The sequence below is a fragment of the Orbicella faveolata genome, unplaced genomic scaffold (genome assembly GCF_042242905.1).
Source record: "Orbicella faveolata isolate gen_17 unplaced genomic scaffold, um_ofav_v1 contig_27, whole genome shotgun sequence".
Classification (NCBI taxonomy): domain Eukaryota; kingdom Metazoa; phylum Cnidaria; class Anthozoa; order Scleractinia; family Merulinidae; genus Orbicella; species Orbicella faveolata.
The window spans coordinates 319,534-342,012 of NW_028301555.1; the positions used below are offsets into that span (position 1 = coordinate 319,534).

The 22,479-nt window shown below is 38.7% G+C and overlaps 1 protein-coding gene across 2 annotated transcripts; it reads left to right on the forward strand.

The window, feature by feature from the left end:
- The first annotated feature begins 213 nt into the window (after window positions 1–213).
- Window positions 214–21,130, forward strand: LOC110053092 (DNA topoisomerase 2-alpha-like). 2 transcript variants are annotated; one of them, XM_089296811.1, is made up of 24 exons: window positions 214–441; window positions 1,500–1,755; window positions 2,696–2,759; window positions 3,484–3,727; window positions 4,206–4,418; window positions 4,845–5,045; window positions 5,710–5,949; window positions 6,268–6,324; window positions 8,963–9,202; window positions 10,080–10,316; window positions 10,626–10,841; window positions 11,196–11,288; window positions 11,452–11,566; window positions 12,071–12,192; window positions 12,979–13,359; window positions 14,340–14,539; window positions 15,067–15,202; window positions 16,300–16,495; window positions 16,918–17,165; window positions 17,638–17,721; window positions 18,042–18,566; window positions 19,254–19,436; window positions 20,237–20,524; window positions 20,808–21,130. In XM_089296811.1, the coding sequence occupies exons 2-24, from the start codon at window positions 1,506–1,508 to the stop codon at window positions 21,009–21,011; spliced, it is 4,737 nt and encodes a 1,578-aa protein (XP_089152937.1). In that variant the 5' UTR covers window positions 214–441; window positions 1,500–1,505; the 3' UTR covers window positions 21,012–21,130. The 2 variants fall into 2 exon arrangements, with proteins under 2 accessions (XP_089152937.1, XP_020614938.2); XM_020759279.2 differs by lacking the exon at window positions 214–441 and adding an exon at window positions 1,083–1,218.
- Window positions 21,131–22,479: the final 1,349 nt, after the last annotated feature.

Consider the following 22,479-nt stretch of genomic DNA (forward strand, 5'->3'; position numbering starts at 1 on the left):
TTAGAACGAAATAACTCGATCACCAGCCGCTGTTCCAGAAATTTATTTATTTCTTATATTTTCTTGGCGTTCCGTGTTTTAGTAATCCTGCGTTTTAATACGCATTCCGGATTTTAGTAATTGTGTGTTCCGGGTTTTAGTTCCTGGTTTCAGTATTCCGGCGTCCCACCGTCCGTGTGGCCACTTGTAAATTTCCTCAGCCCAGTCTCCTCTCTACAGACTTCATTTTATAGTCCAGGTATACCACAACGGGGCACAAACCGAGATGAGGACCAATTTGAAAAAGTAAATCGTTTGCTGTTTATAGGAAATCGAGGAGTTATCCAGTGGCCTAGAGAGGATATGAAGCAGCTACTATCGGGTGTACGTAGTCGTGGTTATAAACCGTACAGAAAGCTTGAAGTTAGAACCTAACATTTCAAGTGCCCATCCTCTCACAAGGTAAACACAGATTCCTTTTTATCAACAAAGAAAACATGATCACAGTCGCCCTAGTGTGATGCTTTAATTGGAGATGTCACAAGCCTAGTATCTAGTTTATTGAAAATTTCGTAGATCGAGTTGTTTCGAATTCCGAAACAATTTTTAAGAGGTTTAATTAATTAACTTTAAGCTACTTTTAGCTTAATTTTTTGTTTACCATCGATCGAGAGCGAATGAATTAAATAATTAGATGGAAATCACCATACCTGGAAGTCTTTGGTTTTTTTCTCAAGGGTATAAAAGTTCAAGGTTTTAAGCTGTGAAATAATGTTTATACTGTCGCTGGTAGCCCCAGATTTTAGTCTAAACTTGACTCGCGTCGATCTTTTTTATCGATCCGATCGTATGATCTCTTGGAAAGTGACATCACTTCATAAAGATAATTTTAAAAATTAATCTATAATATAGCTTATATGTCTAAAAAAAATTGCAATGGATTTGAGCTGTTACCCTGAATAAAGCCAGTTCTCAAAGGTTTAGATTTTTACCCATTATTTTGCCGGCCATATTGAATACCGTGTTTTAGGAACTTGGGAACTAAAGTAAGGCACGTGTCAAGTTTTCTCAATTTTGATTGGTTGCTTCAAAGGAGCTTCGGTTCTGGCGGTTTGCACGAACTGCGCAGTCCTCACTTCGCGATCGTTAGAGGTGAGGAAGAAGCTTCATCTCAATTTCGCGCCATTTCGGTCGACACACCGCGCATTGGCAATGGCGGCCGAAGCAAGTCCATTGAAGGTAAAAAGATTGTCCGATCTCTACTACTGGGCTATAATTTTTAGGTACTGAAGCACAAATACAAGTGTGAAAATGATATAGAAGTTAGGAATGAAGTATAAGTTTGTTCCCAGGGGAAGGATCGAAGAATAGTACTGATATCCATGCATCTACAGTAGTTGACAAGTTGCACGCGTTGTTCGGCGTGAGTTTATGCTTTCTCTCGAAATGATCGCTGGCATTCTTCAAGATATTCCAAATGACGGTTCCTTTGGCAAATAGAAGGCTTTTTGTTTTTGTAGGAGATAATGAGTAATGACCCAAACTCTACCAACAAAGATGCATTTGCTACCAAGAAGAAGAAACGAATGTCGGTGGAGAGAATATATCAAAAGAAGACTCAACTGGAACACATCCTGCTCCGGCCAGATACTTACATTGGTTCTGTGGAGCCAATCAAACAGAATATGTGGGTCTATGATGCAGAGATGGAGGCCATTGTCAGTAAGGAAATAACATTTGTGCCGGGTCTGTACAAGATCTTTGATGAAATATTAGGTAAGTGTGCACTTTTAAATACTGCCGCTGGAGAGTTCCAGAGTTTATATTTGTTGATGGAGAGAATGTTAATTGGTGTTAACTGGAAAGAGTGAAACTGCTTTTTTCCCTTGGGTGACCTACTCTGCACGGTAGATTTTGAAAAATTAAAGCAATAATATTTGATGTGTTTCTTTCCGAGGGGTATTGCCATTTGAAAAGGTCAGGGATGCTTGTCAGAAAATTTGAATTGAACCAATCTGGGGTAGCTTGAGCTTTATTTTACCACTAAAAGATACCACTTAAAATGGAAATGACTGTGGTTTTCTTATTGTTTCTTTGAGCGCACCCTAAAAGACACTTTGATGATTTTTATCCTGAACACAAATGAGTGGGACTTAGATCCTTGATTTACACCCTAAGTGCAGACTTCCAGAAAAGTCCTTCATCTCATTTATTCTTGACCCACCAGACTGCCCACGGTTTCATCATTCACTTGGCCGCTTTGTGACTTTTGAATGGGCACTTTGCAGCCTAAAACCTGGCAGCTTGCTTCACTCACTTGGTTATTCTCTGTTGAAACTCATAATGTTGACTTGCATTTAGATCTTTCAGTGGCAAGTCTACTCTAAGCGAGACAATGAGCATACCTGGTGTTTTCATATGGGGCTTCCCCACCACCCCTCCCCCATTCCCTCCTGAGGTTTTCCTTGATTCTGAGTGGCAATGTGACCCCTTAATTCTGTTAATTAGATGGTTTAATTCATTTGCAGAAGTCTTATACAAAAGCACAAGGCTTGATTTCTTGAAAATTATGGAAAACTCCTGGAATTTTATTTCATTAGTCAATGAAATGTGATAGTACAAGTATTTAAGGATGGGAGCATAAAATTAATGTAATGTGTACTTGTCAGACTTAAAACATAGTAACGGTCTTATTTCTTATTTCTTGATTCATTAGTTAACGCAGCTGACAACAAGCAAAGGGATCCTTCCATGGGTTGCATTAAAGTCACAATTGATGCGTAAGTTAAGAGTTATTACATTTACATGCATTGGATTTGCTTTAGATCCATTAACACATACAATTTGTTGAATTGTACAATTTTTTCCCACAGGTCATATATGTATAAAAGTATAAGTGAACTGTTCATAATTTTTCAGTAGGGGTTGTTCAGAAAAAAAGACAATGTCCTAATGAATATTGTACCACATTTGTTTACCAATGACTGGCATTTGTTTAGTGCTGTTATTGTGCCATGAACTGAGAATGAGAGGTAGAATTGAGTCATCAAAGCAGAAGTGCTGAAAAATGGCAGAAATTACTGTGAGCTGCGTAAATAACAACTTCAAATATAACATACCGTAATTTTAACCTCTGATTAGCGCATGTATTTTTGGCAGGAAAGATTATTTTTATGGATTGAATATGATGACTTAATTGTCTAGATTAACCTACAAAACCAAGGCTGTGGTCCAAGCAAAATTTTGAGGAGCCCAAAGGTTCCTAACCATAAAATCCTGGGTGCCCAGCACTTAAGCTTATATGAAAAAAAGTGAGTTTTTCCAGTCACCCAAAGTCAAAAGTTAGTTGCCTGTGGCACCCTGGTTCTTCTAGAGCACAGCCCTGAAAACAGTTAGAAACAGGGAACAAAATTCCGAGCTTGTAAATGAAACGGTAAACAAAGGCTAACTGGGTAACAACTATTATACAATGTAGTTTAACCACCATGTATACTTAAATTTTAGTGAAAACAACACCATCAGTATTTGGAATGACGGACGTGGCATCCCAGTTGAAATGCACAAGGAACAAAAGGTGTTTGTGCCAACATTGATTTTTGGCCAACTTCTGACATCAAGCAACTACAACGACTCAGAAAAGAAAGTCACAGGAGGACGTAATGGTTATGGTGCAAAGCTATGCAACATTTTTAGCACAAAGTTTGTTGTGGAAACTTGCTCCTCTGACTCTGGAAAGAAGTTTAAGCAGGTAGGCTTACTCCGTAAAATGATCTTCAGCTACATTCCCACATCCTTTCTAAGGAAATACTCTACATAATATGTGTTCAACAAATTCCTTTAGAGTAATCAACATTGGCATGATAGATCATGTGTACTGAAGGCATCCAGCGTTGAGTGTCGATCAATACCCATGATTGACACTTGATCTACATGTATACTTGGTTGACGCTTGATTGACTGTCATTTGAGAGTTGACTGATTTTTGTAGACACGTGATTGAGTGTCAATCCATACATATGAGTCACTAGACATTGGACCAACTGTCGATCAAACAACGATCAGATGTTGATCGAGATGTCGATCATGGTTAATTCTGATTTAGAAATTCAATAAAATATTGTTTGTTTGTTTATCTGTTAACTGCAGTATTTAAACCAAGGCTGTTGTACACCGACCATTCATTTCTTTGCAGTTAACATAGTTTATATCTTTTTGCGGGGTTGCAGACCTGGACAAACAACATGGGAAAAGCAGCAGAGCCAATTATCAAGGATTTTAGTGGGAAGGATTTCACCTGTATTACATTCAAACCTGATTTAGCCAAGTTCAAGATGGAGACCCTTGACAGTGACACTGTCGCACTTTTGACCAGGAGGGCATACGATGTGGCTGGCTCTGTCAGAGGAATTGGAGTGTATCTCAATGGAAAGAAATTACCTGTATGTTCCATCAAAGGTTTTGTTTAGTGTCAACAAGTTATTGTTAATAGAAAGGGATGGTTTTTGTTTTCCTTTACATCTCATTCTCAGCATTCCTTGATTATCAAAATACTATATTTACAATAGTGAAAAATAAATTTAGTCTACACGTAGACAACTTAGGCTGTGTTTTATTGAGACCAACATTTCAACCCCAGCCTTTTTTGTTTTGGTAAAACACTTTTTTAAAGGCATTTTAGTTGAAACAATAAGGTTGACTGTAGGGGTATGTTCTTCTACATGTATGGCACGATATTTTACAATGTAAATGCATCGTTTCTAACAGGGGTTGACCTATCAGCTTCAAACTTGGCACAATAACTCAATATTGCATTGTTAAGTTTTTTCTTACACATAGATCTGTATGTGATTGTTTTCCTCCAACAGATTAAGTCATTCAAAGATTATGTGGGGCTTTATCTGAAAGGCAGAGAGGACGATGAAGGAGAATCAGGGCTGGACTCGGAGAATTCAAAGAAACCTTCTGTTGTACATGAAGTAGTGAACAAGCGCTGGGAAGTCTGTGTCACAACTAGCACGAAGGGCTTCCAGCAAGCTAGCTTTGTCAACAGCATAGCTACATTTAAGGTACACTATGTGTTTGTTAAACACCAAGGAGGCAGCATGGATGAGCAGTTTGGGAATTGGTCAATTATATGTGGTACAGTTCTTTTAACTGTATAATGACAGATTTTTTTAAACATGTACAGGCTTGAAGCCATACAGTTGTAGCCATCCTGTGACCTCTCACTGTTTAGAGAAAAAGGTTTCTTTCAGATGTTGCTATCAAAAATGTTGGCTTGAGTCAGCCCTTTAGCACATTAAAACATTTACTGGTAATGTAAAAAAAAGCTTTTTGTATTTAGTAATCAAACAGTTTCATTTATGGTCAATTTTACAGGACCGTCATTAAGTTTTGATTCACCTGCAGCCTTGATCTTCACACCATGACACCTGAAACAAATTTGTTACTTTATGGGTTAACTGTTTTGAATTACAACCAAGTTCACCTGTAATAACAAGCATACTCAGCCATAACAGGTGCTATGGGTTACAGCCCTGAATTGATTATGTACACGTATGTTAACATCATTGATAATTGCACCCCTTATCTCTGATTTTCTATTTGAGTCCAGTAGTCCAGTAGTCCAGTAGTTTTTAATTTGTTACTAATACTGGTTGGTAAACATTTAATATTTAAATTTGGGTAGTTCCTTTTTTCTGTTCCTCTCACCCTGATATCCTTCTGTAGGGAGGAACACATGTCAATTATGTGACAGACCAAATTGCAGAAAAACTCATGGCAGCAGTGAAAAAGAAGAACAAGGGAGGTGTAGAAGTCAAGCCGTTTCAGATCAAGAACCATTTGTGGGTTTTTATCAACTGTCTAATAGAAAACCCAGCATTTGACTCACAAACAAAGGAGAACATGACACTCAGAGCTAAAGCGTTTGGATCAACTTGTGAATTTAGTGACAAGTTTATTAAACAGGTTTGTAATTCATATGTGTTAGGATAACAATATCTTGAATTGAATGGTCTTTGGAACATGCTAAAAATTTAGGTAACTGTTTTTCTTAACTCGATAAAAGTTTTATGGATACAGGATTTGAAGCCATAACTTTCTTGATGCCTTAGGACCATCTTAAGTTATCAAGCCTTGTAAAAAAGCAAGCCAGATTTTTTTCACTCACTCGTTGATATTTCTTGTTGCCTTATTGTTGTCAAGTTGATAATGGTCAGGATTTTATAGTGATCAAACAACATGACTGTTCATTGTATTAAATGTTTTCTGTGTCTCCTCTGGCAGGTTACTCAGTGTGGTGTTGTTGAACACATCATGAATTGGGTAAAGTTTAAAGCACAGGTATTTAACATAACTTGCTGTACATTTTCAACTGGTTTAAGCTTACCCCAAGGAACAGATACAGAGTAATATGTGGGCCAGTTAGTAGCTCTTGCAAGGTCTCGCATGATTGGCCAGATACCCTTTAAGAGAACAATAGACCAAACAACAGAAACAATGCCCTATCCCCAAAACAATCACAGCTGCTAACAAGCAAGAGAATTACAAGCTTGCCAGAGCTGCTACACCTCTGTCTCACATAGATGGCTTGATACCCTTTAAGAGGACAATAGAACAAACAACAGAAACAATGCCCCTAGCCCCAAAACAATAACACAGGGCTCGAAATTGCAACTCACTGGTCGCCAATGCGACCAAAAATTGAGCACTGGCAACTAAATTTTCAGAACTGGTCGCCAGCTGGCGACTCGCGTTTTGTCTGATAACTAAAGAAAACCACGACACAACTTGTTTTAAATCTTTATATGAGGAAATCAATCAGATATGGTAGCTAGTATACAACTCGCCTTTCTGTCCCCAGTTAAATAATGTCTGAATATTACACTATAATCGAAAAAACTGAATGTATTTCGACACGTCGATACTGCGTTCACGTCACACCATATTGTTTCAGCGACTTCTTCCGAAACTGGGATGGTAGGCGCATTTCAACGCCATGTGCTTTTCATTTGCTGCGAAAATGGCGGCAAATACCAATCAGTTGAAGAATTGCGTGAGCAAAAGGCATTGAGAAAAGCAAGTACAAAATAAAGAACGGCATTTCGAAGAAGTAGCAAAGGGAAAATACACAAGGGCCCGTGTTTGTCTCACAATGAGAGCCACGCACTTAAAACGTTTTATGCTTTGCTTCATTTAAAATGACTGTGGAGACTACCATCACCTTTGGAGCATAGACATATCACCTGAGAACAACGGTAGCTTTATAACTAAGTGTTACTCGTGTTGTTTCTAATTGTTTTCGCTCTTCAATTGTGACTTTTCTTGCATGCAAAGTAACGTATAAAATCGAGTTCTTTTGTAAGTTATATATAAAATAAGTTGGCGACCAAAATTTACGATCTGGCGACCAAAATTTTTCCGTTAGTTGCCAGCTGGCTCCCAAACGAAAAAGTCAATTTCGAGCCCTGTAACAGCTGCTACACTATGATGTTGCTCTCCTGAGTAAGCATGAGTATTGTCATGAGAAAACTTGGATTTGTAACAGGGCATGTAACTGGGTATCAAACATTACGTTGTATGATTTGTTGGATACTAAAGGCATCCACAGTCGATTGTCGATTGATACCCTTGATCAATTCTCCATCGACATCCCAGTCGAGAGTTGACCAAATTTTTTATTAATTCATAAGAGTCACTCGATACTCAGCCGACTATTGAGCGACTGTTGACTAAGTGTCGATAGAGTGTTGATTGAGTATCGATTGAGATGTCGATGAGGGTATCGATCAACACGACTGCAGATGCCTTTAGTACACATGATCTGATTTGTCATCAAACATTTGAAGTTTGGCAGACTGTAATGCAAATTTTTATATCCAAACTGAAAAAAACACAGTAGGTATTGTGTCATGAAGTTTTATATTTTCATTAAATTATTATACAAGTACAGGCAAAACTGCAAACAACATTTCCTTTGTTCAGGGAACTTGTCATATCATGACGTTTTATTCATACCTGCTGAAAATATTTTGACAACTCTACAAAACAGCACCGACTGTTTTTACAGTGAGCATTATGATCTGCCAAGCTTTAAATGATTGACAATGAATCATACAACATTTCATACTCAGTTAGTAGACACAAATCTCCATTTGCTGATAGAACATGATCACACATGTACGCATAGACCCTTTGCATCAATGACACCTAAATCTAAATAACAATACTTATACATGTACATCGTAAGCCTTACATCCATAAGTACAAGACTAAGGATGTATACAGTATTTTCGTTTGCATTTAAGGTCTATTTCATTGGGGAAAATTAGTCTTACCTTTTAATTTGAAAATTATTAAAACTGTAGATTTTGAACTGCAATCCCTTCAACTTACCCTTGTTTTCTGACCAATAGTCAATTCAGCTGCACCTGAAAATCATTTGCCCCTAAATAGACTCTTTGTAGCTTGGCTTATACGATCTGCTTTGCATTAAGAAATTACCAGACATGTATAATATAGGCTATGGCTTTACAAACAGTACCAGAAGTGAAATGATAATGTTAAAATTTATTTACTATTTAACAATTAGACCCATGGCCCTTGAGGGTGAAGGGTCTAATTGTTTTAGTATCACCCAACTAGTCAGACAGAAAAGACAATAATAAAGTTAGCAAATGCAAGTTGAAGAAATATTTATTTGGGAATAAAATGAAAGAAAGCGTCACGCTCAATTGCACCGATTTTGCTACTCGAGGACTATTACTAATAGACCTCTAGTAGCGTAGCCAATTAAAATTCAGGATTTGCATTAGTCCATTAGTTGGGTGATACTAAAGTAAAATAGCCATGATTACTGCAAATTGTATACTAAAAATTGAAAGGAGTATGGAAATGTTTCTAGCGAACAACAGGATTCTCTGTAAGCACTACAGATTACATCATGATTATGATAAATTTTATTGTCTACATTCCATTCCAGACTCAACTCAACAAGAAATGCCAAAAGAGCAAACACAGTAAAATCCGTGGCATCCCTAAACTTGATGATGCTAATGATGCAGGTGGTAGGAATTCCAAGCAGTGTACACTTATTCTGACTGAGGGAGACTCGGCCAAAACGCTGGCTGTCAGTGGCTTGAGTGTTGTGGGTAGAGACCAGTATGGAGTGTTTCCACTGCGTGGTAAGCTGTTGAATGTCAGGGATGCATCGCACAAGCAGGTACATGTATTCTAAACACACATAATAAAGTATCTCCATAATGCAATGACAAAATGATATATAAAGGAGCAGGCTCTTGGGAATGGTAAGATTTGGCATACAGTTGAATTTGGTTGCAAGAACCACCCTGTGTCAAATTAACTGACGATACAGACAAAAGTACATTGTACAAGTATATACAGGGCATTTGGGTCATCTGTTGCATTGACATTAATTTTGTACCTGTAATAAACTTGTTTGTTTGTGGGTGAATTGTATCAGGAACCAGCAAGTTCACCCGTAACATCAAGGGTCTGTCCTGCATAGTCCAGCCGTACGTCACAGGTGTTACAGGTTATTGCCCTTAATGATAGCCCCCCTATATATATCTTAATTGACCACTTCCAATGGGGCTTCTCAGGGTCAATGTCAGCAAACTTTGAAACAAATACTGGAAATGAACTACATGTAACCTGGTAGGAATGCCAGTTGACTATTTATAAAGAGTGCCCAGTATCTTAAAAAAATTTTTCCCGTAGCCCGGGGCTAGTAGATTCTGTTCTTCACTTGCTCACCGACAAGTGAAGCTTGTTGGGGTAACATTTGACAAAATTAATTCATTTTGTAGTTATAATCAATCATGCCAGTGGGAAAAAGTTTTACCAGAAAAGATGGAAAACTGATTTATATGGTCATGTACACATTCTTACAGTACAGGCCACAGGGATTGCAGCAATGTTGCACATATAAAATGTACACAATATGGTAGCTCACTGTGCATGATTTAGGCCCATGATCATTGACATGAGAGTAAATTTTACACATGTAAAAACTTTGCCTGCCTCAAGCTCAACTCAGAGTAGAATTTTGAAATTTGATGTTTTGTGTGTGATTACAGATTCTTGAAAATGCCGAGATCAACAATCTTATCAAGATCGTAGGTCTCCAATACAACAAAAAGTATACATCTGAAGAAGACCTTAAAAGCTTGAGATATGGCCATATCATGATCATGACAGACCAGGATCAAGATGGTTCTCACATCAAGGGGCTTCTGATCAACTTCATACACAGTAACTGGCCTGACTTGACACGCTTGCCGTTCTTGGAGGAGTTTATTACTCCTATTGTTAAGGTTAGTGATCTGAACTACAATGATAATTATTACTGATCTTAATGCGAAGCTTACAAATTAAAAGAATTCTCATGTAGATAGACCTTTCTTTAATAGTGTATGTTACTTTTTGATAAAGGAATTTTAAGTCAAAGTTTCTATTTTAACCATGTGTCAAGCTAAGCGTACCAAAGTCTTCAAGACAATAATGCCTTTCCTTTGTTTTAGACAAATGTGAAACCCAAAGTCTCCAGCAGTGTTAAGTCTTTGTTTCAATAATCAATTGTTATGTTTTCTCATACATTACTTATTGATTCATTTCAAACTAAGGTCAGCAAAGGCAAAGAAGAGAAGGCTTTCTATAGCATTCCAGAATATGAGGAGTGGAAAAACAGCACAGAAAATGCTAAATCCTGGAAAGTAAAGTACTATAAAGGGTTGGGCACAAGCACTCCTAAGGAGGCTAAAGAATACTTTGCCGACATGAGACGGCATGAGATTCAGTTCCATCACGAAGGTGCTGCGTGTGATGAGGCAATACTCATGGTATGTACAAGTAACACTAACTTAATAATGGATGAACTTAGGATGATATACATATATAGAGTCTTTGTATATGAGCTACTTGTACTTGGTGTTTTATCTTAGATTTTCTAAGAACAGATAAGATAACAAATACCGGTACTTAGTCAGCTGGTAGGTGTACAAAAACTTTGATGAGAATAGGTTAAACAATGAGTGACAAAAATGTCTTTGGTTGGGGACATCAAATTGGCAACGTTTTAATATTAGTTACATGTAAGTGCATGTTTCTGTTGCCTGCAGATGAGAATTGGTTGATTACAAAAAGAACTGCTTATAGAAGTTTTTAAAAAAGTGCCATATGGTTTTTGATTGTAGGCATTCAGTAAAAAGAAAGTCAATGACAGAAAAGACTGGCTTAACCGTGCTATGGAAGATCGCAAATGGAGAAAGCAGCAGGGCTTGCCAGAGGTAATTGAGTAAGAGTATCTGTAGCATTGAATGTAATTCAGGTCAGTCACATCATTTTTTAAAAAGCAATCAGTGACAGGTAATGCTGTTTTGTGTTCCTTCCCAGATGGTTTTAAACATATTGTGGGTTGAATGAAACTGTTTTTTATGGATTTTTTGACAGGTTTACCTATATGAAAAAGATACAAAGACAGTTTCTTACTCAGACTTTGTCAACAAAGAACTGGTTTTGTTCTCAAATGCAGACAATGAGCGATCAATTCCTTGTCTGGTGGATGGTAAGTAATATGGAGCTTATATTATGCATGACACCTTGTAAAAAAATGGAATGTTTTACCTTCAAATTTTGCAACTATCTAGATCTGTTCAGTCTGCCTGTAGCTCTTGCTCAGGCTAAATATGTAATAACAGCATTCAATTCCAAATGGAAAAAAAAATTAGCTGGAGTATGGCTGCCATATTGCATGACATCGACGTTGTGTGTATGTGCCCACAAGCAATACCACTAGTCATTTTTACCATGAGAAAAATCATTCACGGGTCCCTATGACTATGGGTCTCTGCTTGGCCACCTTTCAGGTTCTGGAGCCCTGCCATCATATACAAAATACATGTTGGGAAGAGTGGACACTGTAAGAGTAGTTTCTTACTCAGGGCACAGTTATCATGATTTGTAACCTAATGAGCCAGTTTTCCTCCAGTATATTAGAGTTATTCTCAGTCAAAGTCATCCTTCTTTTTGGAATTGCATCATACAAATATGATCTGTTTTATCACCTCAGGCTTAAAGCCTGGCCAAAGGAAAGTCCTATTCACGTGTCTAAAGAGAAATGACAAGAGAGAGGTCAAAGTCGCTCAACTGGCAGGATCTGTGGCTGAACTGTCTGCGTACCACCACGGCGAGGTAATTTTGTATGGACAATTACCTTCCAGTTAATTATTACAACAGCATTTTTCGTTATCTTATTAAGAAACATCAGAGACTAATGTATGTGTCAAAGTTCAAAACTTCATCTTGACCAGAATAAGAATAATTTTTTATTGACAGTTTTGGTGGGCAACACAGACATGAAAATGTCAGGGAAACTTGAAGAGTTTGAAAGTGGTATTCTGTGTCAGGAAATGATCTATTAGAATTTGAACACAAAATTCTGGATTTTGGATTTAGGATTTTTACCTAAGTTGATGGAACGATACTTGTACTTAAAATTAGTAGGTTAATAGCTCAAATTGGAACATTTGCAACAAATCAACAAATTTTGTGAACCATGTATAACAATTATTTAACACTTATCAGCACCTTGTATTGGTATTCTATCATCAAATTATCACAGAGTGAAATCCAATTATTCAAACCACATAACAGAGCTCGATGTTGCAACGGCTGGGGTCGCCAGTGCAACCACATTTTTTTTTCACTTTTCACTGAAGTACTTTTGCTGGCAACTAAACCTGAAACTGTAGGGGCTAGGTGGCCCCAAGGTTTTTTCTCGAAAGTTGAGCCATGCACAGGGGAATTTGGCTTGCAAAATCAAGGGTAAATAAATCTCCTGACTTTATGCTCATGGCACAAAATTGCTTCAAATGATTGCAAGGTTTGGAATATTGAGGGTTTGAAAAATTGGCATTTCACTGGATCTACACTCAAGTCATGGAATTCTGAATATGTTTTCTCTTGTCCCTCATTTAGCAAAGTCTGATGGGAACAATCATCAACTTAGCACAGAATTTTGTCGGCAGCAATAACGTAAACCTACTTCAGCCAGTTGGCCAGTTTGGCACTCGTATACATGGAGGAAAGGATGCTGCTAGTCCTCGTTACATTTTCACTATGCTGAGCCCTTTGACCAAGCTCCTCTTTCCTGTGCATGACATGCCGAGCCTTACCTACTTATTTGATGACAACCAGCCTGTTGAACCAGAATGGTATTGCCCCATTCTTCCCACGGTTTTGATAAATGGGGCTGAAGGTATTGGTACTGGGTACAGTACTAAGGTGCCTAACTTTGATGTGCGGCAGGTTGTCAGTAATCTGAAGAAAATGATCAATGGAGAGGAACCAGAAGCAATGGTGTGAATTTTACAACCTTAATTAGTCATAATTATATATTATTAAAGCATTGGGACCAATGTGTACTAAAGGAATCCGTGGTTGAGTGCCGATTGATACTCACGATCGACACTCCATCAACACCTCGGTTGACACTCAAGCGACGCTCCATTGACATTTAGATTGACAGTCAATTGAGAGTTGACTAATTTTCAATCGATGCATATGAGTCAATCCTCACTCAGCCGAGGATCAACTGACTGTTGATTGAGTATTGACCAGGTAGTGATTGGGATGTCCATCAAGTATCAATCAAGATGTCAATTGAGAGTATGGATCAACTGCGGATGCCTTTAGTACTCATGATCCAAGCATTGTAGGAGCAGGTGAGCCATTCATCTAATAATGTTGACAAAGAGTGCAAAATCAGCCACCTACTCCAACAGTAAAGCAACTTATTCAAACTTTGTGACAGCCCTGTCATGGTTTTGCTCTATAGGATGCTGTGGCATGTCGGATTGGTCTTTCTCAGTTAAAAATTAATATTTCTTGGCATGAATTACACAAGCAGGGATACTGCATTAATTTTGGTCGAGGTACATGTATGTCATCATTTTAGCATTTCCAGGAAAAAGAACACCAAGTCTTAAGACCTGGACACACAGTGACACACTGCATGTAACACCGTTAGCACCATTTATCACTTCTGTGTTTACCCCTTAAGTTTTTGCCCACAATGTTGAAGAATGGGATTGTACTTTACCATGTCTGCGGTAGACACTGGATGCAGTTTAGGCGTTGCACACAATATGTTGTGCAGTGTTGCACTATATGTCTGGGTCTTATGACATGTGATCAGTGTTGGGTAGTCAATTGAGCACAGAGAGAATTGTCTCCTAACTCAAGGTACATTGCCTTTGTGAAGTTTGCTTCAAAAATGCAGGGGTGCCACAGCAACTTCCTAATTTTCTTTCTTTCTATTTTTTTAAATCCACCTTTAGGTACCTTCTTACAAGAATTTCACAGGCACTATTTCCCAAATTGATACCCACAAATTCCTTGTGCAAGGTAATGTGGAAGTGACTGACAACAAAACTGTGGAAATCACTGAATTGCCAGTTGGTACCTGGACCCAAGTCTACAAAGAGAATGTGTTGGAACCAATGCTTCATGGTACAGAGAAAATTCCTCCAATCCTCACGTAAGTTAAAAGGAAATATTTGTGTATTTATTTATTTATTTATTTATTTATTTATTTAGAGATTCCCTTCACTTTTTGCTGAGGAAGAGACTCATAACTGCTCAATCTCCTATTGTGCATGCTTGAACTATGCCAGCATGTTGCATGTTTTGTGCTTTGTCTTACAAAAGTTTTGCACACCATTAAATCTGTAGTTATTTTTTCGGCAAATTACTGGAATTCCTACTTTTCCACCACTCCTTTCTTAGAGAAACAGAAATTTTGAAAAGTTCCATGAAGTACTGAGTAACAAAGAAAAAGAATTAAACTAACATTGGCTTCAAGACCACGCTCTCAAGTGCGTGCTTCGCAAACTGAAACAAATTGTTATGGAATAATATTAATAATAGCTAACAAGCTCAATAACCTACCTATCAATCCTCACATCATGCTCCATTGACAGTGAATAGCTTGTTATAAAGGTGAATTCATGTACAGCAGTAGTTTTAGGAACTGTGCAAGCAGCACTTGTTATTGTCATCTTTCAGTGATTACAAAGAATACCACACAGATGTAACAGTTAAGTTTATACTGAGCATGACAGAGGACAAGTTAGCTGAGGCAGAGCAGGCAGGATTGCACAAGAAATTTAAACTTGAAACCACAATTTCCACCAGTAACATGGTGAGTTACCTAGAAAATAAATATTGATGTAATATATCAAACACGAGAGACAGTGTTTCGTTGGAATATCCAAACAGCGGGAAGAGAGTTGAAAATACAGCGTGCAGCAGAGTATTTTTGACGAAATTCAAGGTGATTGGATAGCTGATGAAGCAATGTCTCGAGTGTTTAATATATCTTCTCAATCCAAACAAAAACTAAGAAGTAAATGGAGAAGTAAAATCGTCAAAATCTATGCTTATTAAGACTGTATATTGCACTATCCAAACCTCCTTCACCGTTATGATTTTCTTTGTTTTAACTTGATGAATTATTAATGAGTTTGAGGAAATGTCATTCTAACAAGAAATAGACCTTTTTAGCTTGGACGGTTTGTTGTCCCATTTCAGACAATGTGATGATACTCTTGCAAGTTCTTGCTTTAAAATTTTCAAACAGTTGCGTGTATGTGAATGAATAATTTTTAGATGGATAGAAAAACAACTCTCTAGAGAATATCATGTGGTCTGTAATGATAAACAATTGGCCCAAACAAAAAATGTCTGTTACAAAGTCTGCTCGAGTCTTCTTGCAGTTTGTGTGTACTTTAAGATGACAGTGATGTTGTGGTGGTGAGAGTGCTGACCTTGCACTGCAACGGTTTAAGTCCTGGATGCACCCTGAGTTTATTTTTGGTTCTTACCCTGACTTTGAGTGTTTTTCTTTGACTTCTCCTACTTTTTCATTTGTTGGCCTGTTTTTATAATCCAATGGTTTTAGTGAGAGAACAACTGGTAAATATTTTTCAGGGAGGAAAACCAGCATTGAATTATCATCCAGTCAAATCATGTGTCTTAAAAGCCACCTGTTCCTAGTGCCAAGACCCCACCATGTGAGAGAAAGGGGCTTTTCTGGGGTCTCATTTGGTTAGGGCAGTGGTTGCAACCATTTAGAATTTTTAGCAGTACTTGTCAAATGAATATTTCAAGTGAACTTTTCAATTTTGTATGAACTTTTACTCTGAGATGCTGATTTTTTTTCATTTTTCTTGTTTCGCTCTTTCCATGTTCTCTATGGCAGTAAAATTACCATGAATTGTTTCACATGCTTCTGTTCAGGTTTTGTTTGATGCTTTGGGTTGCCTGCGCAAGTATGAGTCCCCACTAGACGTACTCAAAGAGTTTTTCGAGCTTCGTTTAGAAAGGTATGCTATTCGCAAGGCATGGCTGGAAGGAATGTTGACTGCAGAATCATCCAAGCTGAACAGTCAAGCACGCTTCATCTTGGAAAAGATTGAAGGACAGATCGTTATTGGTAAGGGCTTTACTTGGAACTCACAACAAATATATGTTGTACAGGTCACGCTTAGCAAATCACTGAGCTCCTAATTATGCGCATGTTACCTAATTATTTCTGGATTTTGTAATGCTTCATGGTTGCCCCTATTGTCAGAAAACAATACTGAATAGTTCCCTTGTTGGGTTGTGAGGAAATAACAACAACAACAACAAAAACAATGATATCGTTTTGTAAAATCCAATTTGGTGGTACACTGAAAATTCAAAGCCCAAAGACCAAATTGGTTAATAGTTGTATTCAATTTCTTTTCAGTGCTAAAAACTTGTTTTTTCTGTATTCAGAAAAAAAAATGTAAATTGGGTTTATGCAGTATGTGATAGGGATAATATCTCTTTTAGTCAGTTGTACCTGAAATTTTTTTCTTTTTTTTTTCTCAGAAAACCGATCCAAACGTGATATCATCACAACCCTGGTACAGCGAGGATACCCCTCGGATCCGATCAAGGCCTGGAAAGAACTCCAGAAATCAAATGCTCCTGAAGACGGAGATGTAGACGATGCCTCCAGTGTAGCGAGTTCTGCCTCTAGTGCTGGTGGCCCTGACTTCAGCTATCTGTTGTCCATGTCAATGCTGTCTCTTTCCCGAGAAAAGAAGGAAGAACTCTTGAAAGAACGAGATAATAAGGTTAGAGGAAGAAAAGCTTAAGCCAATTAGAATCGTATTCCCAAGAGCTAAAGTCCCCCTCGAGCAACGTTCGGAAAATGTGACTATCAACCGCTGGTCAAGATAGACTTGATAGCTCTAGGTATGAGATTGAGATAAAGCTTAAAAGATGTTGGGTTTGCAATGAAAGTAGGTGCGTGGAGGATGCCAGCAGTGAGCCTTCCTCCTCTACAATACAGAAAGAGCAACACACCATATCCCCAGAGCGGCCATTAGCAAGTGCCTAGCAACTCTAAGTTTACTAAAAGAGACTCCTCGGGGGAGACAATCTTGACAAGCTAGAACATTCCTATCCTGGATGCAGAGCATTATACAGCAGAACATCCCCACTTGGACGTTAAAGCCATACCTCTCAATATTTTATTCAACAAAGTTATAAGGCAGCTAACTGAATGTACTCCCCACAGTAATAAAATGCCATGTTGTAATTTAGATGGAGGAGCTGGAGATATTACGGGGAAAGTCCCCTCAGGACCTTTGGTTAGAAGATCTGGATGCCTTCCTGGAAGAACTTGAGGTGTGTTTATTCAAAAATATGTGCAGTTAAGACTTGGCCAAGATCAAACTATATCCATTGACACAAATGGAAAGTTCCTACTGAGAGTCTGACAAATTTCACCATTTCGCAGGTTATGCTTTGTTTCTGTAGGTAACATGACATCTGTAACAGTTGTATAAGCTTAAAATTGTAAAGGCTTTGTAGCCTTCACAAACATATCAGACAATCGCATTTGGAACACTTTCATCCGAGTTCTTTGGGACTGTGGTTTTAAAGGACATGTGAATCTTCAATTTATTTGTCTTACTTTGCTTTTTTCAATTTTCACTTGTTTCCAGCGAGTTGAACAACAGGAGAAGGACGATCAAGAGTTGTGTGTGAAACCCAAAGGTGGCCGTTCACAACAGCAGAAGAAGAAACCTGCAAAACCTGTAAAGAAAGCTGAAGACAAACCTAAGACTCAGACAAAGAAGCCAGCCTTGGATGCTGAAGGAAAACAGAAGAAGGCTGATGGTAAGAGCAAGGGGGCAGCAGCTAAGATAGCAGAGAGGAACGACGACTTGTGGGAATTTGAGGGAGAGGAAGATGCTGCACCGCCTGTCAAGTCATTGGCAGATAGACTGGCGCAGCGTCAGAAAGTGCTCAGCTCGTCATCATCATCATCCAGTAGTGGTACTGAGTCTACAAGTCGCTCTGCAGCAAGATCTAAGAAACAAACTACACTGGAGATGTTTAGTGCAAAGAAGAAAGCAGCTGACAAGGCAAAGAAGGCAGATAGTGATGATGATTTTATTATGCAGTTTAGTGATGAAGAGGATGGGCCACCACCTGTGAAAAGGACGGCTAGATCTACTGCTCCTAAGGTTTGTGCAGCTTTTTGATAAGAGGCTAACAAGCAAAATACAAGTTACCGGTTTTAATACTGTGAAAATTCCTTTCAGTGGGCATCCGGGAAACTCCTTACAATGCATGTACCTCCTCCCCAAACTGTACGAATATAAGCCCAGTGACGTATATTCAACCAGTTCCGATTATTATCTGTGTCTTTTTTTGGTCATTACAATACTCCCTAAACTTGTCACGATGCGCATTTGGCAAAAAGGATGTATTACTTAAGGTGCGCTCATTTGAGATGATCACATCTGGATTAAAGAAGAGAGATCCAAGATCACTCACAACAGTGCATCAACTGATGAATGCAATTTGGACAAGGACTGATCGGTTTCTTTCATGTACCATGATTTGAATGATCTTAGATCATAAATGATGTTCAGATCATCCCAAAGGAACATATCCTAAATTTTCCTATGCAGTATTCCTGTATGAACCCAAACTGTTTCCGACACAAATTTCCATGGAAATATCAATCCAGTCACTGTGAATTGCAAACTCCTTCCTAAAGAATACTTGCCCAAAAAATAAAGCCAACAGAAAACCCTTTAGGACGATATGATCCTATCAGAACGCATACAAAATAAAATTTTTGTACCATAAATTTTACTGATGGAGAGAGAGTTCACCCTTTTGCTCATTTGTTGTTAATATTGAAGGTCTACGCACTTAGTTCTGACGAGGATGATGACATAACCGTTGCATCAGTGAAAAGCGGAAAGCAGTCTGAGACAGCAAGTGTGGAGAGTGACACAGAGTCAGACAAGAGTGATGTACTTGCCACACGAGCCCTGATTCAAAAGCTGTCTCCTGCTAAACCAGCAAAGACTGTTCAATCAAGGGTGAGGGACATGTTTTCATTAACACTTATAAAAAGGAATGAAGGGAAGATAGAGTTATGTTATTTTCCAAGCCAGGCCAAGGCTGGCAGCTAACTCCAATTTTGATGTGACCGGACATCTTGTTATCTTTAATTTAGGTCACTGATTTTCAAAGCATGATTAAGAGGAACCTAGAATGTTCTTTTTCCTTTTTGAAATGTGTTCAGCAGTGTTATCATAAAGTATCAGGCAAGTATCAGGCATTTGAACATTCTGGTCTCGAAAGTCTGACTGAACCCACAATATTTGTCCCGAAATTACAACTGTTCTCCAGTTGATCAGCAACTGCTAGCACCATGATGAGACAAGTTGTTGATTGGTTTTAAATAATAATTGGAACTTTACAAGTGACTTAACGAAGATTTGCAAAAGCGACACTTGTTCCTTTGACTGTAATTGGGACATCTTATGTCCTTGACAGGGCTGTGCTCTAGAAGTGCCTGGGTGCCACAGGTGACTAACTTTTGCCTTTGGGCGACTGGAAAAACTTACCAGGATTTCATGGTTAGGAAATTTTGGGACTCCTTATAATTTTTCTTAGACCACAGTCTTGCTTGAGAGCATACCATTATCTCAGTCATATAAATGTTCAAATGCGTCCCTTGCACTTGTTGAGAAATATTCCAACAATTTAAAACACTAATGATGAGTAGTATAGGGGGTGCTTCTAAGATTCTGATTGGTTACATCTCAGAAGCACTCGTTATACTACTATGATGGTGATGTTAATTCAGATGTTAATTCAGTTTGTAACCTAACAGGCAAAAGAGCCTTCAGAAGATGCTGTACCAGGTAAATCTACCAAGAAACAACCAGCTAAAGCCAAGAGTACTGCAGCAGCGACAAAGAAACCCACCGCAACAAAGAAACCAGCTTCATCTAAAGGCTCCACGGAAGAGGAGAGTTCTGATGCAAACTTGCCAAAGAAACAGGCAGCAAAGAAAGGAAAGCGAGGCAAGGCAACAGTTCTTGATAGCAGCAGCGAAGGATCTGATTCAGAAATGATTTCTGCCAAAAAACCCGCAGCTGCTAAAGGCAAAACCTTAAAGGTAAGGAGGGAAAATACCCACATTGCCATTACCCAGTCTGTGTTTTTGCACGGGTTCGTTGAGTTGGTCTAAGTCTTAGTGTGGCTTCTGAATAGGTTTCAGGAAAACCAGTCTAAAAGGTTCCCATTATTAGCACAAGATTACTTATAAAGGGAGGGAGTCATTTTTGTTGCCCGTGTGTTCATCCTTTATGGGGCCTCTAAATTTTCTTCTCTAATAGTAATTTAAGTTTGTAGAGTAATACACGATGGCTAATCATGAGCTGCTCTTCTCCCTTACACAGGCTAAAAAGTCACCACCGAAAAAGTCAAAACCAAGCTTAGAAAGCTCCAGTGATGAGGAGCCTGTTGTTAGCCGGGCTCCCCGTGCTGGTAGAGCCAGAGCTCCTGTGAAGTATTTTGATAATGACAGTGATAGTGATGACAAGGAAAATGAAAACACACGGGATTGGTCAGGTTCTGATGATGACTTTGATGACGAGGAATAGACCTCAGCAGTGTTGAATGCATGTCCTCAAATGGTTGTGGTTTGTAAATAGTACACTTATTCACTTCCAGCCATTGAAATAATGTTGGGTTTAAGCAATAAAATGGCATGAAAATTTAACATACTGTCTGGACATAATGTTTTTACTTAACTTTCTGCTCTCCATTCCATTTTGTGTCCCAGCTAATAAAAGAAACTGCTGGAATTGACTGACTTCTCCCAGGTTAGTTGAATTAATTACCTGTGGGGGGAATCCTATATGAGGAGTTTAGGGGTATAAATCAAGAATTCTGGTCTCAATCAGGGTGTTCATGACGAAACGCCACTATTTGTTGCTGTCAAAGTATCTTTTAGGGTGCACTTGAAGAAATAATAATTTAAAAAACGCTCTTTTTACATTTTTAGGCTTGTTTTCTGCTGGTCTCTGTAGTCTGCTGTATTAGCGCAAGCTCCTCTCCTGAGCAGCAGAAGCCTATTCCGTTTTACGTGGTATCTTTTAGGGATCAAATTAAGACTGAGCCATGGCCAGATGGGTTTCCTTTAGGGTTTCAAATTTTCCAACGAGCATCCCTAACCTTTTCATATGGGAGTCACCCCCAGGATTAATTACCGTCTAAGAACTCTTGTAAGCGACTGCAACTATGTATACCCGCTAGGCATAGCCTAGGTGAACTATTTCTATGTCTTGTACTACCCACCCTCTGTACAGTAGCAGGGTTTCAAAGAAACAAGTCTTGAAACGATACTAAAATTATGTACCTTTTGAATTCCACCGTAAGCTACATTCCTAAAAATGCTAAAACTTGATTAAGTTAAGTCCAGTGTGTTATGAGTATTCTCAAGAAACGCTCAAGGGTAAGGCTGTTAATCCCCCTTATTATACGACTAGCTCCGTGAGCGGGCAAGATGAATTCAATCCTGCGCTGTGATTGGCCACCCGAGCGGGCAAGATGGAGCTATCTTGCCCACTCGGGACTACCCTCCGTGTCCCGCAAGAAATATTTTCCCGAAAGCAATATAATAAATCCTTTATTGACCAAGCTTGTTTGGTCAAGATGGCTTGTTATTAGCCTCGTTCTCTTTTTGCGAGGTTATGGACCGAGACGGAGTCGAGGTCCATAAACACGCAAAAAAAGAACTTGGCCAATATCCAGCCATCTTGACCTCACACTTGGTCAATAACCCATATATATAATCCTTCAGTCCTAAGGTAACTCAGGGCTCTAGATATTTTCAGATCACTTCCCGGATAACCTGCGATCAGGCGTCTTTTGTTTGGGGGTGGGGGGAGTGTGGGGGAATAAGGGAGGGAGGGTATGATCGCAGGTTACTCCTGGGATGAATGACAGGCCAAGCGGCTTCACGCGCAGTTTCTTCCTCCACGAAAACATCCACGCAACTTGCGTGGTAACTTCTGAGGAACAACTGGGGTCATAAAACTAGTTCAGGTGAAACTCGGGGAAAATCAT

What these genes read in the sequence shown, in the direction of transcription:
- LOC110053092 (XM_020759279.2), top strand. Translation starts at nt 1,192, where the DNA reads ATGGCGGCCGAAGCAAGTCCATTGAAG. An exon ending in CCGAAGCAAGTCCATTGAAG is followed by an intron (nt 1,219 to 1,499) that starts GTAAAAAGATTG and finishes TTGTTTTTGTAG; the next exon opens with GAGATAATGAGTAATGACCC. An exon ending in ATTAAAGTCACAATTGATGC is followed by an intron (nt 2,760 to 3,483) that starts GTAAGTTAAGAG and finishes CTTAAATTTTAG; the next exon opens with TGAAAACAACACCATCAGTA.